General features: G+C 34.6%; 1 protein-coding gene and 2 pseudogenes across 1 annotated transcript; 1 reads left to right on the forward strand and 2 right to left on the reverse strand.

The window, feature by feature from the left end:
- Positions 1–5,903: 5,903 nt before the first annotated feature.
- Positions 5,904–16,533, forward strand: LOC140988447 (potassium channel AKT2/3-like; annotated as a pseudogene).
- LOC140988919 (uncharacterized) lies at positions 6,820–12,682 on the reverse strand. Its single transcript, XM_073458010.1, has 2 exons — positions 12,335–12,682; positions 6,820–11,354 (listed from the first exon to the last, which is right to left on the reverse strand). The coding sequence occupies exons 1-2, from the start codon at positions 12,348–12,350 to the stop codon at positions 10,390–10,392; spliced, it is 981 nt and encodes a 326-aa protein (XP_073314111.1). The 5' UTR covers positions 12,351–12,682; the 3' UTR covers positions 6,820–10,389.
- A 426-nt stretch (positions 16,534–16,959) lies between the features above and the next one.
- On the reverse strand, positions 16,960–20,692 carry LOC140988661 (serine hydroxymethyltransferase 7-like; annotated as a pseudogene).
- Between the last annotated feature and the right edge of the window lie 753 nt (positions 20,693–21,445).

Raw genomic sequence — 21,445 nt, forward strand, 5'->3', positions numbered from 1 at the left:
ATAAATAAATAAAACACCATGATTTTTTTATCTTTTAAAAGAATCAAATTTAAAAACAAAATTATATATATTAGAGCCAAATAAGACATAAATATATAACAATTTTTAAAATGATGTTTTGGTAATAAAAAAATCCATTAAAATACAATAGATGTTATCAATTTTACAAATGTGACATTTCTGTAAATAAATAGTTGGCAAAATAAAAGGGAGTTCATACGTACCAAAGCCTCCCTCAAACTTATTAATAGTACTAGTAAACCTTCGCACACGATGTGTGTACAAGTAAATTAAATTTTTATCGTAGCATTATGGTTCTCATGTCATAAAAATAATTATCTAAAATATAGATTTATAATATTTATATATAATAAATTTTTATATGAAATATAATAACGTTTGAGTAATTTTTATCTAAAGTTAATGTTTAAATTTCTAATGTATTAATTTTCTATAATCTATAATTTATTATGCTTTTTTATTTTACAAAATAATGGTATGTATGAAGGAGTGTTTTTTAATGTTTTTTGGGGGGAGAGAATTTGGTATGAGATGAGATATCAAAAGTTGTTATTATCTATGATTCAACTTTTATAATAATTAACTAACTACGAACAAGCAATATGCGTGTAAAATAATGATTATTACATATATCAATCACGATCATTATGATTAATCGATTAAGTTGATTAATAAAATTTTGTTATGGTTTTAAATTATTATTTTGATAAGGATAATACAACTATATTAAATATGTGATTTATAGAGATAGCTAGTATCTCAACCGTGCGATGCATGAAATATTAAAATTAGTGAGTATGATTGTTTAAAAGCAAAACTTGTGTGAGACGGTCTCACGGGTCGTATTTTGTTAGACAGATCTTTTATTTGGGTCATCCATAAAAAAATATTACATTTTATGTTAAGAGTATTAATACTTTTTATTGTGAATATCGGTAGGGTTGACCCGTCTCACAGATAAAAATTCGTGAGACCATCTCACAAGAGACTTACTTAAATAATTACCTAAAATTATTGATAGAATGAATATATTTATTTATTATAGTTTTTTTTATACCAATTGAGATCATATTCAAATAAGAATAACAATCATACTATCAAATTGAATTATTTACAATCATTCGATATATTGATGGAATAAAATTGTTACTAATAAAGATAATAGAAAAAGACATTAAAAATCATATATTATTTTTCTATCAAAATTTTAAAGAACAAATACATATTTTTCCAAAAATAAAAAATAATCATTTATTAGATGAATTTTTTATTAAAAAATTTAATTATTTTTTAAACATTTTAAAAAATATTTATACTAAAGTTCTAATTAAATAATAATAATAATATCTATGCATGGAAAATTAATATACCAAAAATTCATATGACATTTTTTACCAAAATGTTGAAAAACGTACTATTATATAAAAAAATTTATAGTTTGTTTAATATTTTAGAGAATATGAAGAACTAAATATATAAAAATAACAAAAACTCCAAAACAATAATCAAAATTAAATGATGTGATATGATCAATGCATGTGGGGGCCGTGCTCCTGATTAGCGTTTAACGACTAAACAACCAGGATTCGTTAATGTAAACAGCGAAAGCGATTAAAAATTTTCCTTTTGGGCCAATAGAAATTTCGGCATGACTTCCCCGTAAGCAGGAACAACATTTATCTACTCGACATAAAGTCATAACATCAATTCACAAAACTATCGTTGCACTGGCCAGGACTTACACATGCAGAATTGACAAGGCTCGATCACACAACTATCTATCCAAAACATTGTAAAAATAACAGTATANAACATCAAGCCGCCGCTCATCCACGCACGTAGCATCGAAGGTCCGGTAGCGACCCGGTCATTCCTCGTGCAGTCATCAGGAGTGTGTTAATCTTATCACTCGCTCCATCGATGAAATGTCAAGAGTGATCCAATCCTACCAGTCGCTCCATAGATGACGAGTGCTTTCCGAATATATGCTTACTTTCGAAAATCGGTGACCAACGGTGGAGATACAGGCGGTCAAAGACGGACGGAAATTGTTGAAGAAGAAGAAGCTTTTCAGCAGAAGCAAAGCAGACGAAGAGAGAAATTCACGATTCTTCTTTTTATTATAATTATAATTATTTAAAAACAAAACAATATGTATATATTAAATGGGCTGAGCTTCTTGTTTGGGCTTTGGAGAAATGAACTCTCACAATGCATGAATTAAAGAAAGGGTTATTTACACTTCATTTTCTTCAAAATACACTTCATATTTCTTTCTTTACTTTAAAGTGTCTAATATATCCTCAAATTATTTTTTAAAATATTGATATAAATATACAATGTGTTTATACATTTTTCTTTTATTAAATATAATAAAATATTAAACTAATTCACAATAAATCTTATGAGATTGTCTCATGAATCAATTTATGATACAGATCTTCTATCCTATGCGACTCATGAAAAAATATTGTTTTATGTCAAAATTATTATTTTTCACTTAAGATATGAACCGAGTTGACTCGTCCCATGAATATAGATATGTTAGAACATCTCACAAGAAAGTTGCTCGAACTAATTTATGTAAATTTATCTTTTTTCTACTTTGAGTAATTTTCATAAAAATGTTGATAAACAGTGTAATTAAACTATTGATTTATAAAATTTTTGAAATACCTTGTTATTTGTTTCTCTTCAAAATATATTGTAGCAAATTTTAAGATAGCGTATTTGTTTTCAAATAATTATTTTTATTTATAATGTTTATTTGTTTAATTTAATGAATTACAAAGAAAATTGTAAATACTTGTATAGCTCGTAATTATTGCATGTGTCATTGTATATTTAAATTTATCGAATAAACTTGTTTTTAGTTAAATAATAAATATTTTAATTCTTATCTTTTAATATAAATTATTACTTTAATTAGATATATAAATATATTAATATATTTTTGTTTAATACTATTTCAAAATCAATACATTAAAAAAAATGAGAAGTAATAAGAAATATTTTTAAAAAAAATTAATTAATTAATGATATTGAAAATTGGAATATTATTAANATTAGATATTGTAGTTTTGAGTAAATTATATGAAAACATTATTTATTTAAATGAATATATAGAAGATTTTTGTAAAAACTAATTTAGGTGCAAAGTCGGACCACTAAAAGCCTCAACTTTTATATATAGTACAGACTAGTGGAAGATGCACAAGCAGTACCTGTGTTGTTATTTTTTAAGTTGATCAAATAACATTAAACAATTAACACAAAATTATTTTTAATTTAGAAGAGTTGTTCAATTAAATGGAATTTTTGTTTAGAAAAAATCTGCAGTGATATGAAGATATTTTTAATGAGGTAATAGGTAAGAATGATAATTGTGAGATTAAATATTTTGATGGCTTTCAAGATAGTTACTATGATGATCTCATTTTTTATATAATAGTATAGATAATAATATATTACATGAGCAGTTACGGTCGATTTTAGGTGGTTTTTGGACGTCTTGGCGGTTTTTTCATCAACTGCAAATTAACGAGTAACAAGGTGGGAACTAAAAAATAAGTTAAAATAAAAAAAATTAAGTTACTGGTATCGTGAAAATATTTTGATCCGAAATTACTGCTAAAAGGAAAAGAATGATTTGTACCCGTTATTGATATAGTAAAGATTTTTTTTATGGACTTCGGTTTCGTACTTTTTTCTCTAATTTGGGTTATTCACGTAAAAATTTTTGTGTCGTTATTCTTCATAATTATTATCCATATTGATATCATGAAAATATTTTGATATGAAATTACCGCTAAACGGAAAAGAATCAATGCTTCTAGTGTACAAAAAATTATTTAATTTGGCTATATTTCCTAACATAAAATACATATATTTTCGTTTAATACATATTGTTGCATACAATTTTGTTCTTCATATCTGAAAGTTCAAAAAGCATATTTAGTTCGCTTGGTTTTGTAATTTGCAGTGCTCCGATTATAAAATGAAAGTGGGACAATTGCCATTCTCCATTGTAGGACCGAGTGCTTTTGGCCTAGTGATAAGCGCTTGATGCTAACAATTGGTGTCAAAGCGAGGTCATGGGTTTAAGTCTTCCAAGAAATATATTTCTATACTTCTTTGGGGGATGTTGGGTTAAGCATGCATGAGTGAGAGCAGTACTGGGATGGGTCAACTCCTAGGAAGTTCTCATGCGTCAAGCTGCTGACGTTGTGCCGTTTGATCTGGTTGATTAAGTGGACCGTAAAATAGTGACACCAGATCTTAACGGATAATACTGTCTTTGCTGAAGACAGGACAGACGGTAGAGAAAAGATAAGACTGATATCTAAGGGATATGAGACAGCACCGGCAGATAGACACGTATCTCTCCGGTCTCATGGGCCTAACAGCCCGACCCATTAACACCCAAGTAGATGCACTCTGCACTGTCACAAGTATAAGGAAATAAAGTTACGCCTTGACTAACAGCTATAACTTTTAGCCTAATGATAAGCACGTGATTTTAACATCCATCAACACCGTACGTGGGACAAATTGGTCTTAATAAAATATAGTTAAACTCTAGTCTGACTCGATTTTTGTCTTTGTCTTGTCTTGACATTTGTTTAAACATATTCTATGACAACCCATCAACAGTTTCAGAATTAGAGTACCTTTATCGTTAATATAAGTATCCCAAGCATTATTAAAAAATATCAAAGCAAGGAAAACGGAAAGCTGTGCTCAAATGAAGCTGACGATACCAACTTTAATGTTCTAAAAAATACAAACTGAAATGAATTGGAAAATCGTGAGTACTCTTTGAGTAGTTAAAAAATCTTGTATCGGTACGAAAAAATTACATCTTTATATAGCCTTTAAAAAATTTGCTTGAAAAGTATTATTTCGGATTTGTGAAATTACTTTCAAAAATTCATTTTTTTAAACGTTTTAGAACATTATAACATGATATAATACTATACAGAGATTAACACACTTCTTAAATATTACATGCATTACCTTTATTGCAGAATTGAAAAGGATAACAGATTCAGCTATTTTTGGGTCAGCTGTACGAGACTCTTGTTTGTAAGTACCACAAAACAATTAATCTTCATCGATTAAAAAAAAAGAGCTAATATTCAGATATATGGGGAGGCAGATCATTTGCATTATGAGAAAAATTACTCACTACCACAAAAATAGCTTTTCGCAGCGCACTATTTGGATTAGTTTTCATTGTAATTATCCTGCTCTCTGAATATTTGAGAAAAAAATTGTCAATAAATCTGACAACTTCATAAAAACTCATGTGAGAAGGTCTCATAGGTCAATTTTGTGAGACATATATTATATTTATGTCACTATGAAAAAGTATTACTTTTTATGTCAAAAACATTACTTTTTATTATAAATATGGACAGAATTGATTCGCGTCACGAATAAGATCTATAAGATCGTATTACAAGAGACCTACTGCTTGTACTTTTAGTACCAAAGATAATAGCACATGTAATAACTTATTTTATAAATATCTTTAAAAAATATAAATAAATTATAATATATATACACACACATACACACACAATATGCTGTTTTGAGAAACGCAATAACAATTAAAGTTTCATGCATATGATTTTAGTTCACATGTTTTTAACATCTTAAATTAATCCTAGACCCCTTCTAGCGTAACATCTTATTTTAGAACCACCGATTAAATATTATTTCTTTCAAAAAGTCTGTCACCAAGATTTCAAGAACGAAAGCCTTTGGATTAGATACATTTCAGCACTATAATGATCCATGCAGTAAACTCTTTAGAAATGGTTTTCATCATCCTCTACATCCTCTTGAATCTCGGCCTAACATCTTACATCATCGGTAACATGACGAACTTGGTAGTCGAGGGCACACGAAGAACCATGGAGTTTGCAAGTTTTCTTGTCTGTGCCTGAAATACATCATGCTACTTCGGTTTGTGGGAGGGGTTTTAGTAGCTTTATAAGAAAGTGCAATATACATTCTTCTGGCCGAGCTCATGCACCGATGTCTATTTGAGTACTCAGCTCGATATCAGGATTTTTTTTCTAAATAAAGTTTCATCACTTTAACGATCAGGTTGCAGATATGAAAGCAGAATATCTGCCTCCAAGAGAGGACATTATTATTGCACAGGATGAGGAATCGGATGATATTATATATTTATGTTATCGTGTCCGGAGAAGTATAAATGATAGATTGTGAGATGGAGAAAGAACTAGTTTTTCGGGTTTTTAAATCCGGAGAAATTTTTGGAGCATTTTGTGTAAACGTACATGCCGAACCAAGATGATTTTCGCAGCTTCTTGGGCTCAAAACAAGATCACTAACTGAAGCAGTGAAGACCAGAGAAAAAGATCATGTAACCATGGTTGAAAACTTTCTTCAGTTTGGTTGATAAGTATATATTACCATAATATTATACATAATTTCACATACGAGATAACCGGTTAAATATGATGTATCAACTTAGTGTTAAAAACGAATACGGAAGCGTACCTGAATCTTTAGCCATGGTTTATACCGGTTTGATCTTCCAAAATGTAGAATTTCCTTATGGTTCCTAATTCTCTCTCTGTTGATGGGGATACGAAGAGATACCTTTTTTCTACATCTGAGGACCATAACCTAACTGCCTTTTTAAGCAGTTATAAAACTTTTGCCTATTTCTAATTTGGCCCCTTCATCAAATTAGAAATTCCGCATATGGTATCTACAATAAATATTCATGATATTTATGCCCTAAGTCAATTCCTTAAGTCAAAATAGACAACATAATGTTTGACTTATTATAATTGATGACCATATACATTCATTTAATTATATAAGTGTCCCAAAAATTCTAACAATCTCCCACTGGACACATATACAATATAATGAATGTGATATCCTTAGTGTGCACATGTCGTGTCATCAAATCTGAGGACATTCCAAACACTCTCGTCCATTAATCATATTGACATAGGATCAAAGTGGTCTTCGTTGGATCAATCACAACTAAACTCATCAATGGTCACGTACATCAACATCACTAAATGACATAGATCAAACATGAATTAGTGGCATGAAAATTACATGCAAGGTGATCTGTTCATGTCAATTTTCAACTGGTCCTACTTAACTTTAGTGAGATCAAACTTTTAAACATAATTGTACAAAGTGTAATGAACTGAATAATACTTCATTTCTGATCAGAATAAAAAATACATAAATAGCTGTCTATAAAACAACCAAACTACAAACTCCCACTAAAACTAGAGATCATCCATTTCTACGACACCCATACGAGCAATATGCTCATGAAAGACATTAGGCGGCAAACCTTTTGTCAGGGGGTCCGCTACCATGGAGTTTGTACCTAAGTGTTCTATAGAAATCTGTCCACTTTGTACCCTTTCTTTCACAACAAGGAACTTGATGTCAATATGCTTCGACTTTGTCGAGCTCCTATTGTTGTTGGAATATAACACAGCTGATCTATTGTCACAAAATAATCCAAGGGGTCTTTCAATCCCTTCCAGAATACGCAGCCCAGTGACAAAGTTCTTCAGCCATATCGCATGATTTGATGCTTCGTAACAAGCAACAAATTCTGCCGTCATAGTGGAGGAAGTTGTAAGTGCCTGTTTGGCACTTCTCCAAGAAATGGCTCCACCAGCTAACATAAAAATGTAACCCGAAGTGGATCTCATACTGTCTTGGCATCACGCAAAATCGGAGTCAGAATACCCAATGATCTCAAGATGATCTGACCTCCTATATGTGAGCATGTAATTCCTAGTTCTTTTCAGGTATCTCATAACCCTTTTGGCTGCTTTCCAGTGATCCATGCTTGGGTTGCTTAGATATCTGCCCAACACACCTACTATGTACACAATATCCGGACGCGTACAAACTTGAGCATACATAAGACTTCCTACCGCCGAAGCATAGGGAATCTTTTGCATTTCTTGAATTTCAAGACTTCCCTTAGGGCATTGTTTGAGATTAAACTTATCTCCCTTAGCGACCGGGGTGTTTCCTGGTTTACAATCTTGCATGTCAAATCTTTTAAGTACTTTATCGATATAGCTCATTTGTGACAATCCAAGAACACATCGAGAACGATCTCGATGTATCTGAATTCCTAATACAAATGAGGCCTCATCAAGATCTTTCATCTCAAAATTTCTTGACAGAAAACTCTTGGTTTGGTGCAATAAGCCTATATCGTTTGTGGCAAGCAAAATGTCATCCACATATATAACCAAAAATATGTGCTTACTCCCACCGAACTTGTGATACACACAATCATCGATTAAATTCCCTTCAAAACCAAATGAGAGAACTATTTCGTGAAACTTATGGTACCACTGACGAGACGCTTGTTTAAGCACATAGATGGATTTTTTTAATTTGCAAATCATATTCTTTGGGTCTCCCGACACAAAGTTTTCTGGTTGTACCATATAAATCGTTTCATCAATGTCGCCATTGAAAACGTCGTCTTTACATCCATCTGATGTAGCTCCATATCGAAATGTGCAACAAGTGCCATGATTGTCCTAAAAGATTCCTTAGTTGAAACAGGAGAAAAAGTCTCTTTATAGTCAACCCCTTATTTTTGAGTAAAGCATTTTGCCACAAGACGAGCTGTATACTCTTCCACATTACCGTTTGAATCCCTTTTGGTCTTAAAAATCCATTTACAACCAACAGGTTTTGTACCTTCCGGTAGTGGGACAAGTTCCCAAACTTTATTGTCTTGCATTGACTTATATTCCTCATTCATTGCTTCGACCCAATTTACCGAATTGGAACTTTCTATGGCATGACGAAATTTGATAGGGTCATCTTCCATCATGCCAACATTATCCTCATGTTCTTGAAGAAATACTACATAGTCATTCAAAATAGCACTTCTCTTTTTTCTCGTGGACCGCCGCAATGGCACTTGGACCTCAATCATTTCTTCAAGAGGTTGTTGAGTTTGTACCTCTGGGAGATCAACGATGTCTTGATTTTCTGGAATTCCGATATTAAATGACCAGAGTGGGACCCTGATCATTGTCTAAAGCAATCGGAATAGGAATCAACTCCTCATTAATCGTAGTGGAAGTTGATTCTTCCTCAAAGACAAAGTCCTTTATTTTATTCTTCCCCCCAAACTCAATATCCTCGAAGAATATAGTTGTACCCGTCTCAAAAATTGACCTTGATTTGGGTTCGTAAAACTTATAGCCCCTTGATCACTCAGAATAGCCAATAAAGTAGTTGCTCACAGTCTTGGGATCCAACTTATTCTCATGTGGCCTATAAGGCCTCGCCTCAGTTGGACATCCCCAAACGTGAAAATGCTTCAGACTGGGCTTTCGCCCCAACGAAAGCTCAAAAGATGTTTTAGCAGCTGCTTTTGTCGGCACTCTATTTAGAATGTACGCTGCCGTCTTTAGTGCCTCACCCCAGAGTGATTCCGGCAAAGATGAATGGCTAACCATACTCCTTACCATGTCCTGTAAAGTGCGATTTCGTCTTTCTGCTACACCATTCATGCTTGGAGAGCCCGGCATGGTGTATTGTGGGACGATACCACACTCTTCTAGGTATTTGGCAAAAGGCCCTGGACGTTGTTTACCCGAACCATCGTACCGACCATAGTATTCACCACCACGATCGGACTTTATTTTCTTTATCCTTTTGTCGAGTTGGTTTTCAACTTCAACCTTGAATGACTTGAACACGTCCAATGTTTGAGCCTTTTCATGAATAATAAATATGTATGCATATCTCGAAAAATCGTCTATGAATGATACAAAGTAGCGTTGACCATTCCAAGAAGGTGTTGAAAACTGTCCACAAACATCCGTATGTATCAATTCTAAGACTTCCGTAGCCCCATATGCACTTAATTTCTTGCCTTTGGTTTTTTTTCCTTTAATGCATTCAATACAGACATTAAAGTCCGTAAAATCAATGGAATTTAAAATTCCATCCGACACAAGTTGTTCAACTCTATTTCTAGAGATGTGACCTAAGCGCTTGTGCCATAATGCACCCGAATTATCATTATTTAGCTTTCGTTTTGTACCTTTCGATTCAGGGTTTCATGATATGAAGCATTTGTATCAAGCAAATAGAGATTGTCATATTGCATAAGTGAACCAGTTCCAACAACATTAGAATTAATAGATAACATAAACTGATTGTTTCCAAAGGAACAATTGTAACCAGATTTGTCCAAATAACAAACAGAAACCAAATTCCGTCTAAACAACGGTGCAACAAAAGTATCCATCAAATCCAAATAGAAACCAGTACAAAGCAACAATCTAAAATGACCAATTGCTTCCACATCTACCGATTTTCCATCGCCCACATAGATACTTCTTTCAGCATCACTTGGCTTCGGTATCTCAGGCAACCCTGCATTGAAATACTGATGTTAGTAGTAGCACCGGAATCTAACCACCAAGTATTTCTAGGTACTGAAGCTAAGTTAACTTCAGAACAAACCAAATTAAGAAATGTACCTTTCTTCTCGCGCCACGCGCGATACTTGGCACACTCTTTCTTCATGTGTTCGGGTTTATTGCAGAAGAAACAAAGGTCACCACCTTTATGTTGTTTCTTCTCACTCGGACCCGCAACATTTACATTCTTTCTTTTCTTGCCCTTGTCCTTAGAAGTGCTTGCCAAATGAGCACTTTCTGTCTTCTCTTGATTCAATCTCTCTTCCTCTTGGACACAGTGAGAAATCAGTTCATTCAAACTCCACGTTTCCTTCTGACAGTTAAAACTGACCTTAAAGTGGTTGAACTGAACCCGAAGAGAAATCAGGATGAGATGCACAAGTAAATCCTCGTGCAAATCCAACTTTAGTGCCTTCAATTTCAAAGCAAGATTAGACATCTCCATGATGTACTCCCTTATGTTTGCCTTGCCCTTATACTTCATTGAAATCAAGCTCTTTAGAATAGTGCTTGTTTCAGCCCTATCGCTTTTGGCAATGCGCTTCTCGATTTCTGCAAGGTACTCCTTGGCATTGGTGATGTCCTCAGACACTGCACCCTTAAACACCTCCGGAATGGCACGCTTGATGATCATCAGACTCATGCGGTTGGAACGATCCCACTTCTCAAATCTATCTCTCTCTTTAGAGGAGCTAATTGCCGTAGGAGTAGTGGGCTTCTCCATCCGAATCGCAAGGTCCATGTCCATGCACCTGAGAACTATCTCAATGTTCTCCTTCCGGTCCTTAAAATTAGTACCATTAAGGACCGGTACTGAACTTAAGTTGGCAGAAATATTAGCAACATTCACTGAAAGAGAACATTAAAAAATAAATAAATAACGTGCTCACAACCATAATTATCAATAAAATTCAAAATTAATTGGCAAATCCCATCTCAAGATACCTAACGCACCATTAATTTCAAGTCTTTGGACATTAAAATTAACTGCAAGTGATATTCTTGTTGTAATAATCAAACACTAACAATAATGCATGACAAATAACAAACCTCTCTTCGGATTGATTTATTATTCTCATGTAAAATCCTTATAATCGTTACGTGTTTAATATCACAGGTAATTATGTAGTCCGGCAAACTATTAACCTTCCTTTGAGCCGATTAATAATCGCATGAGCTTACAAACTTACAAACATTCAAAATTCGTCATGAACAATCTACAAAAGAGAGGTCATTTTGACGACATCTTATTTCAATTTATCCAATCGGAATGATGAACTATAATAACTTTATTATATAGTATGCCAATTAAATGAATTCAATCGAATTAAATAAATAATAATAAAATAAATAAATCCCAAAAAACTGAATCATTGGTCAAAGTTGCATGAAAATTAATAATAGAATAATAAATTTCCATCAAAAATTGTTCTGGGAAGGCTAGGATTCATCCGCCATTGCCCGACAGAAAAAGACAAAGCAGTGAGATAAAACACAAACCATTGCACCTTATCCTTTTTTTTTTATCCAAAAAACAGATTGCGGCGTTTCTTTGCAAGGAAAAAAAAAAGTTTTATCGGGCAACAGAGAAAGGGCTTCAATGGAGAAAGGATTTCATCAACAGAAAGAAAGAAAAAAAAAATTTTTGGAAGATCACACCAAAATTAAATTTTTTTTTATCCTCAAATCAAGAACAAGATTAAGGGCTCTGATACCAATTGTTAAAATTATTTCTCTAGATTTTCCGTGTTCCTAATCCCAAATGAAACTACACTAGAGAATCACAATCCTGTTCTTAATTAAATATAAAAACGAATACGGAAGCGTACCTGAATCTTTAGCCATGGTTTATAGCGGTTTGATCTTCCAAAATGTAGAATTTCCTTATGGTTCCTAATTCTCTCTCTCTCTGTTGATGGGGATACGAAGAGATACCTTTTTTCTACATCTGGGGACCATAACCTAACTGCCTTTTTAAGCAGTTATAAAACTTTTGCCTATTTCTAATTTGACCCCTTCATCAAATTAGAAATTCCGTATATGGTATCCACAATAAATATTCATGATATTTATGCCCTAATTCAAATTCCTTATTTCAAAATAGGCCACATAATGTTTGACTTATTATAATTGATGACCATATACATTCATTTAATTATATAAGTGTCCCAAAAATTCTAACACTTAGGACTTTATTAACCGTGTAACTAAGAGTCTAAGATGCAGTATCTACTCATAATAGATCGATCATTCAGTCCCTCGAAAAATTTACATTTTGCCTATATATTGCACCAGTAATAAACAGCTTTGGCTGGAAAACTAATGTATTGTCATGGTAATTCGGCGTCACAAGATGCTCGAAGATTTACATATTCAGGATTCTTTTCTAGAAGACGTGGAAGGCATTGTTGACTCTAACGTGTCGATTAAAATGTTGAGTATAGCTTGTACCGGAAATGATGTGTTTCTTGATGAGTTACTCGATTCAGGATTTGACTCTTATGTTGGAGATGTTAATGGAAGGACCCCGTTGGTATGTTTCTCGAAAACGTGTTTGTTTGTTAAGATTTATGTTGGCAACCAAACATGAGAAGTACTAATAGAATGTATGATTTCAAGAGGAAAGAAGCCAAATGTGCCAATCAGAAATAAAATAATATACTCCAATCCTGTGATCCTGATGGTGTCTGTGATTTGGTGCTGCTGAAGCATGCTTGTAGTTTACATCTGAGAGGTAAAAGTACAGCCCTTCTGTCTGAATTGGCAAATAATCTTTTATTTTGTCAGAAACTATAAGATTTTTACCACAGATTCGAAGGAAAACACAGTTTTATGGGATGCCATAGCAGCGACATTCCATGTTCAATATTCTGTAACATTGGGCTTCCATCTCTGATCTTCATGTGGCCGGTGACCTTTTATGTGTTAGAGTAGGTGTCCGACAAGTCAACTTGTGGCTCGGGCTTTATTGACTCTAATGTAAAACAATCTTTATTTTAATAATATTTTACGATTTTATTTGATTATGGCATTATGCTTTATCTGTATACACATGCAAGCTGTATAGATAAAGTCCTTCAATATACAATAGGTACCATGAGGTCTGCGTCACAACGTAATATCGTGGAACTTATATTTTAAACAGGTTCCTAGTCGATTCAACCGCCTAAAACAAGGATAAATGTCGCTCGAGCTTGAGACTAGTATATGTTATGTAAACGCCATGTTTCATTTGTAAGGGCATGGAGATGTCCATTCACACAGATAGGTGATCATATGATGATGCACTGAACAACCTTCTCTCGGACTGTCCAAGTGGTTCTCACTTATCGAGTGGAATAGTCCGTAGTTATGGTTGTACACCATTAGTCGTCCTTTGACCCGGGACAATGTTGGGGCTATACATACTAGCATGCACTTTGATCCGTTTACCGATTCCATCGAGGGTCATCAGGTGGCGATGTTGGGTGTAGTTTCGAAATACGTAGGAGCAAATGCATTGTAGTCAGGAATTCACCGTTTGCCTACGGATAAAGATATCCTATGTGGTCTGATGAGTCAATAGTGCAAGAAATCTATGATCGGAGTAAGACATGTGCAGTTTGGAAAAGTGTTTTCTCAGCTGCGCATACCATGACACTATTACTCTAAGATAAATCACATCGCTATCGAATTCATATGCAACCTCGATATACCAATGGTTGCAGATTTGATCGGGATATATGTGTTGAAGGGACCGTACTGTGGACTAACCATGACTAAAGGTTCTTGCAGATACTATCAGTGATACCTAGGGGATCATGAGGCGATACTACTAGACGTTCTTACCATGATCTGATGAATGCAATCAGAAATGAGTTCTGACATTCTTGATCAAGAAGTTGATGTAAAGAATGAGTTTAACTAGGGCAAATTCGAATAAGAATAAATGTTATTCTGAATCACATGGAGATGTAAACCCACAGCTAGCTGTATTCCTAAACCATTGAGGGTCACATAAATATCGGATTCTGTGTTTCCGTTGAGTAGTCAAATTTTAAGGAGTTGAAATTTAACGACTACAGTTTGATTGAGATCAAACTGGATGCTTATAAAGGAGTTTATTAGCTGATTTCATAGGATGAAAGAAATGAAAGTTAGCATGATTGCTAAATAAAGAATGAGAGTGAAACTGTCTTTTTTGTGAAGGGTTTCACTAAAACTGGCAGCTGCCCAATATGGTAAGTGAAAATTTTGATCTTCAAAATTTTCGATTTTCATTATATGAACAAGACTGTATCCTTGATACATCGGCGTTCTCGGATCGTCGATCGAGGTTATAATGAGTTCATAATTATTTATTTAGTGAATTTGAAATTTACTAATTAAATAGCGACTACTAACATGTAAAAATTCTCATAAATGTTCTAGAGGAGTCTAGAATTAAATTAACCACGGAGTTAATTTATAAATTAAATAATGATTATTTAGTTTAATTTAATGTACATATACATGTATATATTTTATATGGTGATATAAAATATGTGTATATGGTATTATTATATCATGTATTATTAAAAGTTAATAAATACATTATATATTAATTATATAGGAGTTTTAATATAATGATACATGTAGAGTCATAGTGGGAGAGGGACTCCTGATTAGATTAAGAGTCTCACTCTATATATACACCATTAAGGCTCATTATTCAATAATGAAAAATTGCATATCACCAACACAGAACTCCTCCTCTCCCTCCCCTTGAAGCTCTCTGCCACTTCACAAGTTTTGAAGAAAGAAAATTCGGCCATGTTGAATTGAAGGATATGATAGAATCAATTTATGCAAGCTATTAATGGTTAATGGTTTAATTAGCTTCAAGTAATTATTGATTAAGAATCAATAATCTTACACCAAGAAAAGTCACGGCCAATTCAACAAATTTCATCTAAAATTCTGTCTGCACTTTTCTTCTGTAGCCATCGCTGCGTTATCTCTGGATTTTGGAAATTCGGAGTCTATAGTCTCAACGCACAAATCGCTTGCGATTTCAAGTGCAACCCAAGCGAGGAACAAAGCTTATGATCGTGGACTTAATTAAACGATCAAGGTTGAAAAGCCGTTCGTAGGGATATACAAGAAGGGCTATATAAGCTTAAAATCCGGAATAGCTTGGAGTCCGGCGTAATATACGCAAGGTATGATATTAAACGTCCTATGAATGTTTTGAACACACGACGCCCAAAAACAAAAATTTTAAACTTCCGTTGCGTCTTGGGTGCGAGAATACGATATCTCAACATTATGTACAGCAGCAAAAAGAAATAACCTAATAGTGATGAAAGATTTTCTCCAACATGGATTTAATGTGCTCCAAGAATAGCTCTGGAACGACTCCGATTCAGGTTGCAAACATTGAAAACCATGTGGAAACGATGAAATTTCTTTTGATAAATGGAGCTGAAGCTTATGAAATAGTTAAAGTTCTCTCCATTAAACTGGAATGAAATACTTCAAGAATTCGAGGTAGGACATCGTGTAGTCATGCCCAAGGCGTCAAAAAGAGCTGTTTCATCAAGAGGAAACGATCATTTCACGATCTCGTTTTATTTTATAATACATCTGATCCAATTTGAGTACCTCTACAGGATAGATGCAATTGGGAAATATCCAAGTCGCGATGTTCTTTGGGGATCATTTATATACAAAGGAAATCCCGAAAACTGTAGAAAAAGTCCCCCGCCGGACCAGGGAGGTTGATTAGGTTGCCAAGCTCAGTGGCTGAGCTCAAGACTGTCGCAGGTATTTTGATCAAAATATGTGCATTCTTTTCAGCAGTTTTTCCATGAGTTAAAAGAATTTGAGTGTTGAAATGTGTTATTTAGCTTCATCTCAACGATTCTGGCAGGTCAAAAATTTGGATTCGATGCCACTACTGCATCATTATCTAATGAAGAAGGCGCTGAGATCGACTCAATCGAAGTGATAAAGAGATAATGATAAGCTGTTTGTAGTCGAGAATTGGCATAATTTGATGAGCATCTGATGCAGAATAATTAAATGATCGATAATAACTGAAACCATATGAATACTTTCATAGAATATAGAAACATAACTCTGTTTGAAAGTTTGATCCAAAATTTGTATGATATTTCCCTCTTAAATAAAAACAGGTCATTTTTTCTTTAGAGTTACTATTTATAAAAATAATCCCATTACTATATTTCTAACCCAATAAACTATGGTTTCGAAATTTTAGAACATTCACAAACTATTAAAATTTTAACTACTCTATATAGTATTTATCAAAAAAAAAAAAAAATATTCCACACACATCATTTTTTAATTGCATGTTTAACAAAAACGTGCCAAAGTGAAACCACCCGTTCATTACTTGTCAAATAACAAACTTGAGATTCTGCAACAGTGGGAAACACAGATGGGAAACTAGAAAAACTTAAAATTATATATATATATGATGAACAAAGGTGAAGTTCATTTTCATTTACTGTGGAAAAAAAACCAGAATAATATGAACATAAATGTGCTTCTGTTTATTTTGTACCATGCAAACACAAAAACAGAGTGAAACGTTTCAAAACAAAATTTTGACCCTATCCGAACAGTTGCGCATAAATTCACGTATAATTTACCCAGACGACCGAAACCTCCATGGATTAGATGTTGGAAGAATTCAGCCACGCTACAATGTTGTCATGCTCAGTTATCTGTTTATATGTGCAATTTATGCCAGGATGCAGAACAGATTGGGCCTATAATAATCCGAAACCGAAAGGCAGAAGCGTGTATAAGATCCGCCACAAGATCAGATAAAATCACCATCATAATGATCAACAAGAATTTGACAGCGTTGTCATGTTAGTACGTCTAGCGGATGACATGCTTGGGCACATGAAAGTATTCCTCTGCCAACGTATTCCAACAACCTTAGGCATCGAATCCTGGAAAAGCAAACTGGGCTGCAAAACTTTCTACTCGTGTTCGGAGCTCAACGATTTCTTTGTTATTCTCAAGGCCCTTCAGAAAAGATTTAGGTACTTTCCCACATTGTTCTCTCTGCACCAGACTTGCAATCTGTGCAGCTCTTAGAAGGAATTCAGCCATCGTTTCAAAATCAGCCTCCAAGCAACCTCTGGACGTCATTGCAGGTGTGCCTACGGGAACAAAAACAAAATACCATCAATATTGGGGTAAAAAAATCACATCACACCATTAGCTGAAATTTAACTTATGTCATGCAGTAGGACTTGGTGCCCACATAAGCACCAGGAAGGGTTTCATACTTGTCCTTAACTCACAAAGATACTGACCAAAGTAGTAAGAGTTGTCCATTGCAGGTTTTTAGTGTTACTCACAATTCTTCCACAGTCCAATATTCGATGGGGGATGAGGTATTGCAATATATTAACTATAACTGACATACCGATTCTTACGCCTCCAGGGGTGATTTTGCCATTGTCATCAAAGATTGTGACTTTATTGAGAGTGATATGGCAGAACTCACACACTGTCTCATAAGTTTTGCCTACAAGCCACAATTAATAAAAGATCAATCCATGATATAGAGTCCAAGCATCAGTAGCAGAAGCTAGTAATTCAGAAACGTGCTCCACAAACAAACAATGCAACGTACATTTAATTGCACAACAAAAGAGGGTGTTGGATTCATGGCAAAAGGAACACGTACAGATATGAGACAGCTAATTGAAAGAGATCATTCAGAAAAACAAGCGACAAAATGTAGCATTTACAAATTCGCAAAAAACAAGGAAACATGATCCATGGGACACAAGAACATGATAACAACCAATGTGGAAAGAAAAATGTAGAATTATGATTAAAACACGGGTAAAGACGCATACCTGTCAACCCAAAATTTCTGAGATCCCAAAGCAGTAGGTGATTATCAGTTCCCCCAGTGACTAATCTACAATTTCTTCTCAATAAAGCCGACTCCAACGCTTGGGCATTTTTCTTCACTTGTTGCATGTACATCTTGTACTCGGGAGTAGCCACTTGTTTCAAAGCAATTGCAAGGGCGGCAATATGATTATTGTGTGGCCCTCCTTGTAGAGCTGGGAAAACAGCGAAGTTCACCTTTTCCTCAAAATCATACCTGTCACTGCCATCACCTTGATTCAAAGGTGTGCCTCTCTTCCTCAGTTTTGGCCCCTTCCTGTAGAAAATAATTCCTCCTCTAGGACCACGAAGACTTTTGTGGGTTGTTGAGGTGACAATATCACAATATTCAAATGGACTAGCACATTCCTACATATTTACAATCACAGCACTGGTTAAAATCAAGTTATTATGTCCAATAAACAACAGTGATTGAGTAACAAGAAACGGATTTGACATGGAGAGAATAGCAAATGGTCATGTTAGGGTACTGTCAATCTTGAGAAAGCCTAAAAATACCCCATCCATGCAGCCAATCTCAATCAACAGAATCAATCACCAATACATCTAAGACAAAGGAAACAGTCCACAAACATTATGATATGTGATCCAGGACACTAGTCCAAGTACAAAATGCTCCAACTCAGCATCCAGAAGAACTATATGGACATAAAAAAGAATAAAATAATCTTGTTTGGTTAATCAGCACAAACTATACTCATTAAACCAGGGCATAAAACTGACATCAACCTTCAGAGTAAATAATTTAGAGTTGGAAGAGTAAACAAGTGTAATGTGAAGGTACTGATCAAATAAACATGCATGACAACAAAGTTCAGATACAAGAAAATTAAAATGTAAACCAAGGTCAAGAATTTAAGCAAGAGAATATCAACTCCAATTTCCAAATCATAAACAGGGGATAGAATTTTCACCTTAGCAGCAATAAGACCGCTAATCTGAGCCATGTCACATAACAAAACAGCACCACAACTATCTGCAATCTGTCTAAACCTCGAGTAATCCCAATCCCGAGGATAGGAACTCCCGCCACAAATCAATATCTTAGGGCGAAAATCAAGTACCTTTTCCTCAAGCTTCTCATAGTCCACATAACCTGTCTGCGGATTCACCTTATATGACAAACTCTCAAAAAATATGGACGCCCCCGACACTTTCCTGCCATTCGGTAAATAACACCCATGACTCGTGTTTCCCCCAGAAGGTGTATCCAATCCCATTATTCTATCCCCCGGTAGCAAAAGCCCGGTATACACAGCAAAATTAGCTGATGTACAAGAATACGGCTGCACATTCACACCCCATGATTCAGAATCAAGATTGAACGCAGCCAAAGCTCGCTCGCAGCAAAGTTTTTCAATATCATCAATGTATTGGTTCCCACCATAATATCGTGCGCCGGGCATACCTTCAGAGTATTTATTAGTCAAGTGGCTCCCCAACGCCTCCAGTACAGCTCTGCACACAAAATTCTCTGAGGCAATCAATTCGATCCCTTTGAATTGTCTGCGCTTCTCCTTCTCCATAATTTCGAAAATATCTGGGTCTGCATCTCGCAAGCTCTGATTCCCCCATGTTCTTACCAAAGTTTTACGAGTTTCAATCCCATTAGAGAAAAGTCCAGATGGGGTCGTCGAGGCGAGTACTGAATCGCAGTCACGTTTACGCTTCAAGGTCATGGAATGCCCCAAGATTCGAAACTCCTCCACATCTTCTTCGTCACCATCTTCGATATCGCCGTTTTCATCGGAATTGTTCTCGTCTCTTTTAGCTGGTCCGTTGGTTGCAGTATGATCGACGGCAGCGGATCCAAAGAAATTCCTAACCATCGAACCGTTTGGATGTGAAATAGATTCATCGGAGTTTTTCGAGCTCCGTCTACAGTCCACCTGTTCCGCCGTCCCTGAGACGTGGGATAATAATCCTAGCGTAACACCGTTTTCTACCGGACTCTGAGTCAAATCCATTACCAAAAACAAAAATAGCAAAATACCAAAGAGGGGTATGTTTCAAATCGAAGCACGAGAAAACCCTTGACATAAATCAACAGAAACACGAACAACGACAGTTGTGTGAACTGCAAAGGCAGCGGACGGCTGAGTGAATGACGGCCGAAGCGACATCTGGAAATTTCATAAAATAAAAAAAAAAAGGAAAATGGGATTTGTTTAAAGTACAGAGATTTCCTGGAAAATGGGGCGTTGATATAAAGCTGGGGTGAAATCTCCGAAGATTTATACGAGGAGCTGTCAGCTGTCAGCTGTCAGCTCGGGGTGACAATGAATGGTGACCAATATATGAGCCGGGTGAATCTGGACAGGTTTAGGGGAGCGGGGGAAATGGTTACAAGTTCAAGTCAAAATCGGCCTATTATCCTGAATTTGATAAGATAATACAAAGGATTTTAAAAAAAAAATTATAAACAAAAAGTTGTATTCTCGTCTTAAACTTTCCTTGAAGTATTTGAGATCTAATTTTAGATTATTTCATTTTATCAAGTTTAGGGATATAAATTAGCATAAACGAACCGAGCCGAACAAACTTGAGCTCGATTTACTTATAATTTATATAGGCACGAGCTGAGACTCTTTTAAACAAGCTCCTTTTCGAGCTCGTTTTAGATCTCGTTGAATATTTTTAACCCAAATTCCAATTAATATATGATAATTTAATGAGTATAATTTCTCATTTTGTAGAATTTCAATTTTCAATAGCTTATATTTCAATAAAATAACAATGTGTGACAAAAACTCATGGACCAACAAATTAACCAAAAAAATTAGTTGAACTCAGCTCGATAAGCTTAACGAACGATTTTGAAAGAACTTTTTACGAGTCGAGCTCCGAATAATTCGCAAACATCTTGGTTTGTTTATATCTTAATTAAGTTCAAGCAATTTCATTTTTATGGCACAATAGATTTTGAAAATATGAATTTGAATTGAAAGTAATATGAAAGAAAAACACCAAGTCACGAATTTCCTTATTTAGATTAGACACAATTGGTCTTAATTTAC

The sequence above is a fragment of the Primulina huaijiensis genome, chromosome 11 (genome assembly GCF_012295235.1).
Source record: "Primulina huaijiensis isolate GDHJ02 chromosome 11, ASM1229523v2, whole genome shotgun sequence".
Taxonomy (NCBI): Eukaryota; Viridiplantae; Streptophyta; class Magnoliopsida; order Lamiales; family Gesneriaceae; genus Primulina; species Primulina huaijiensis.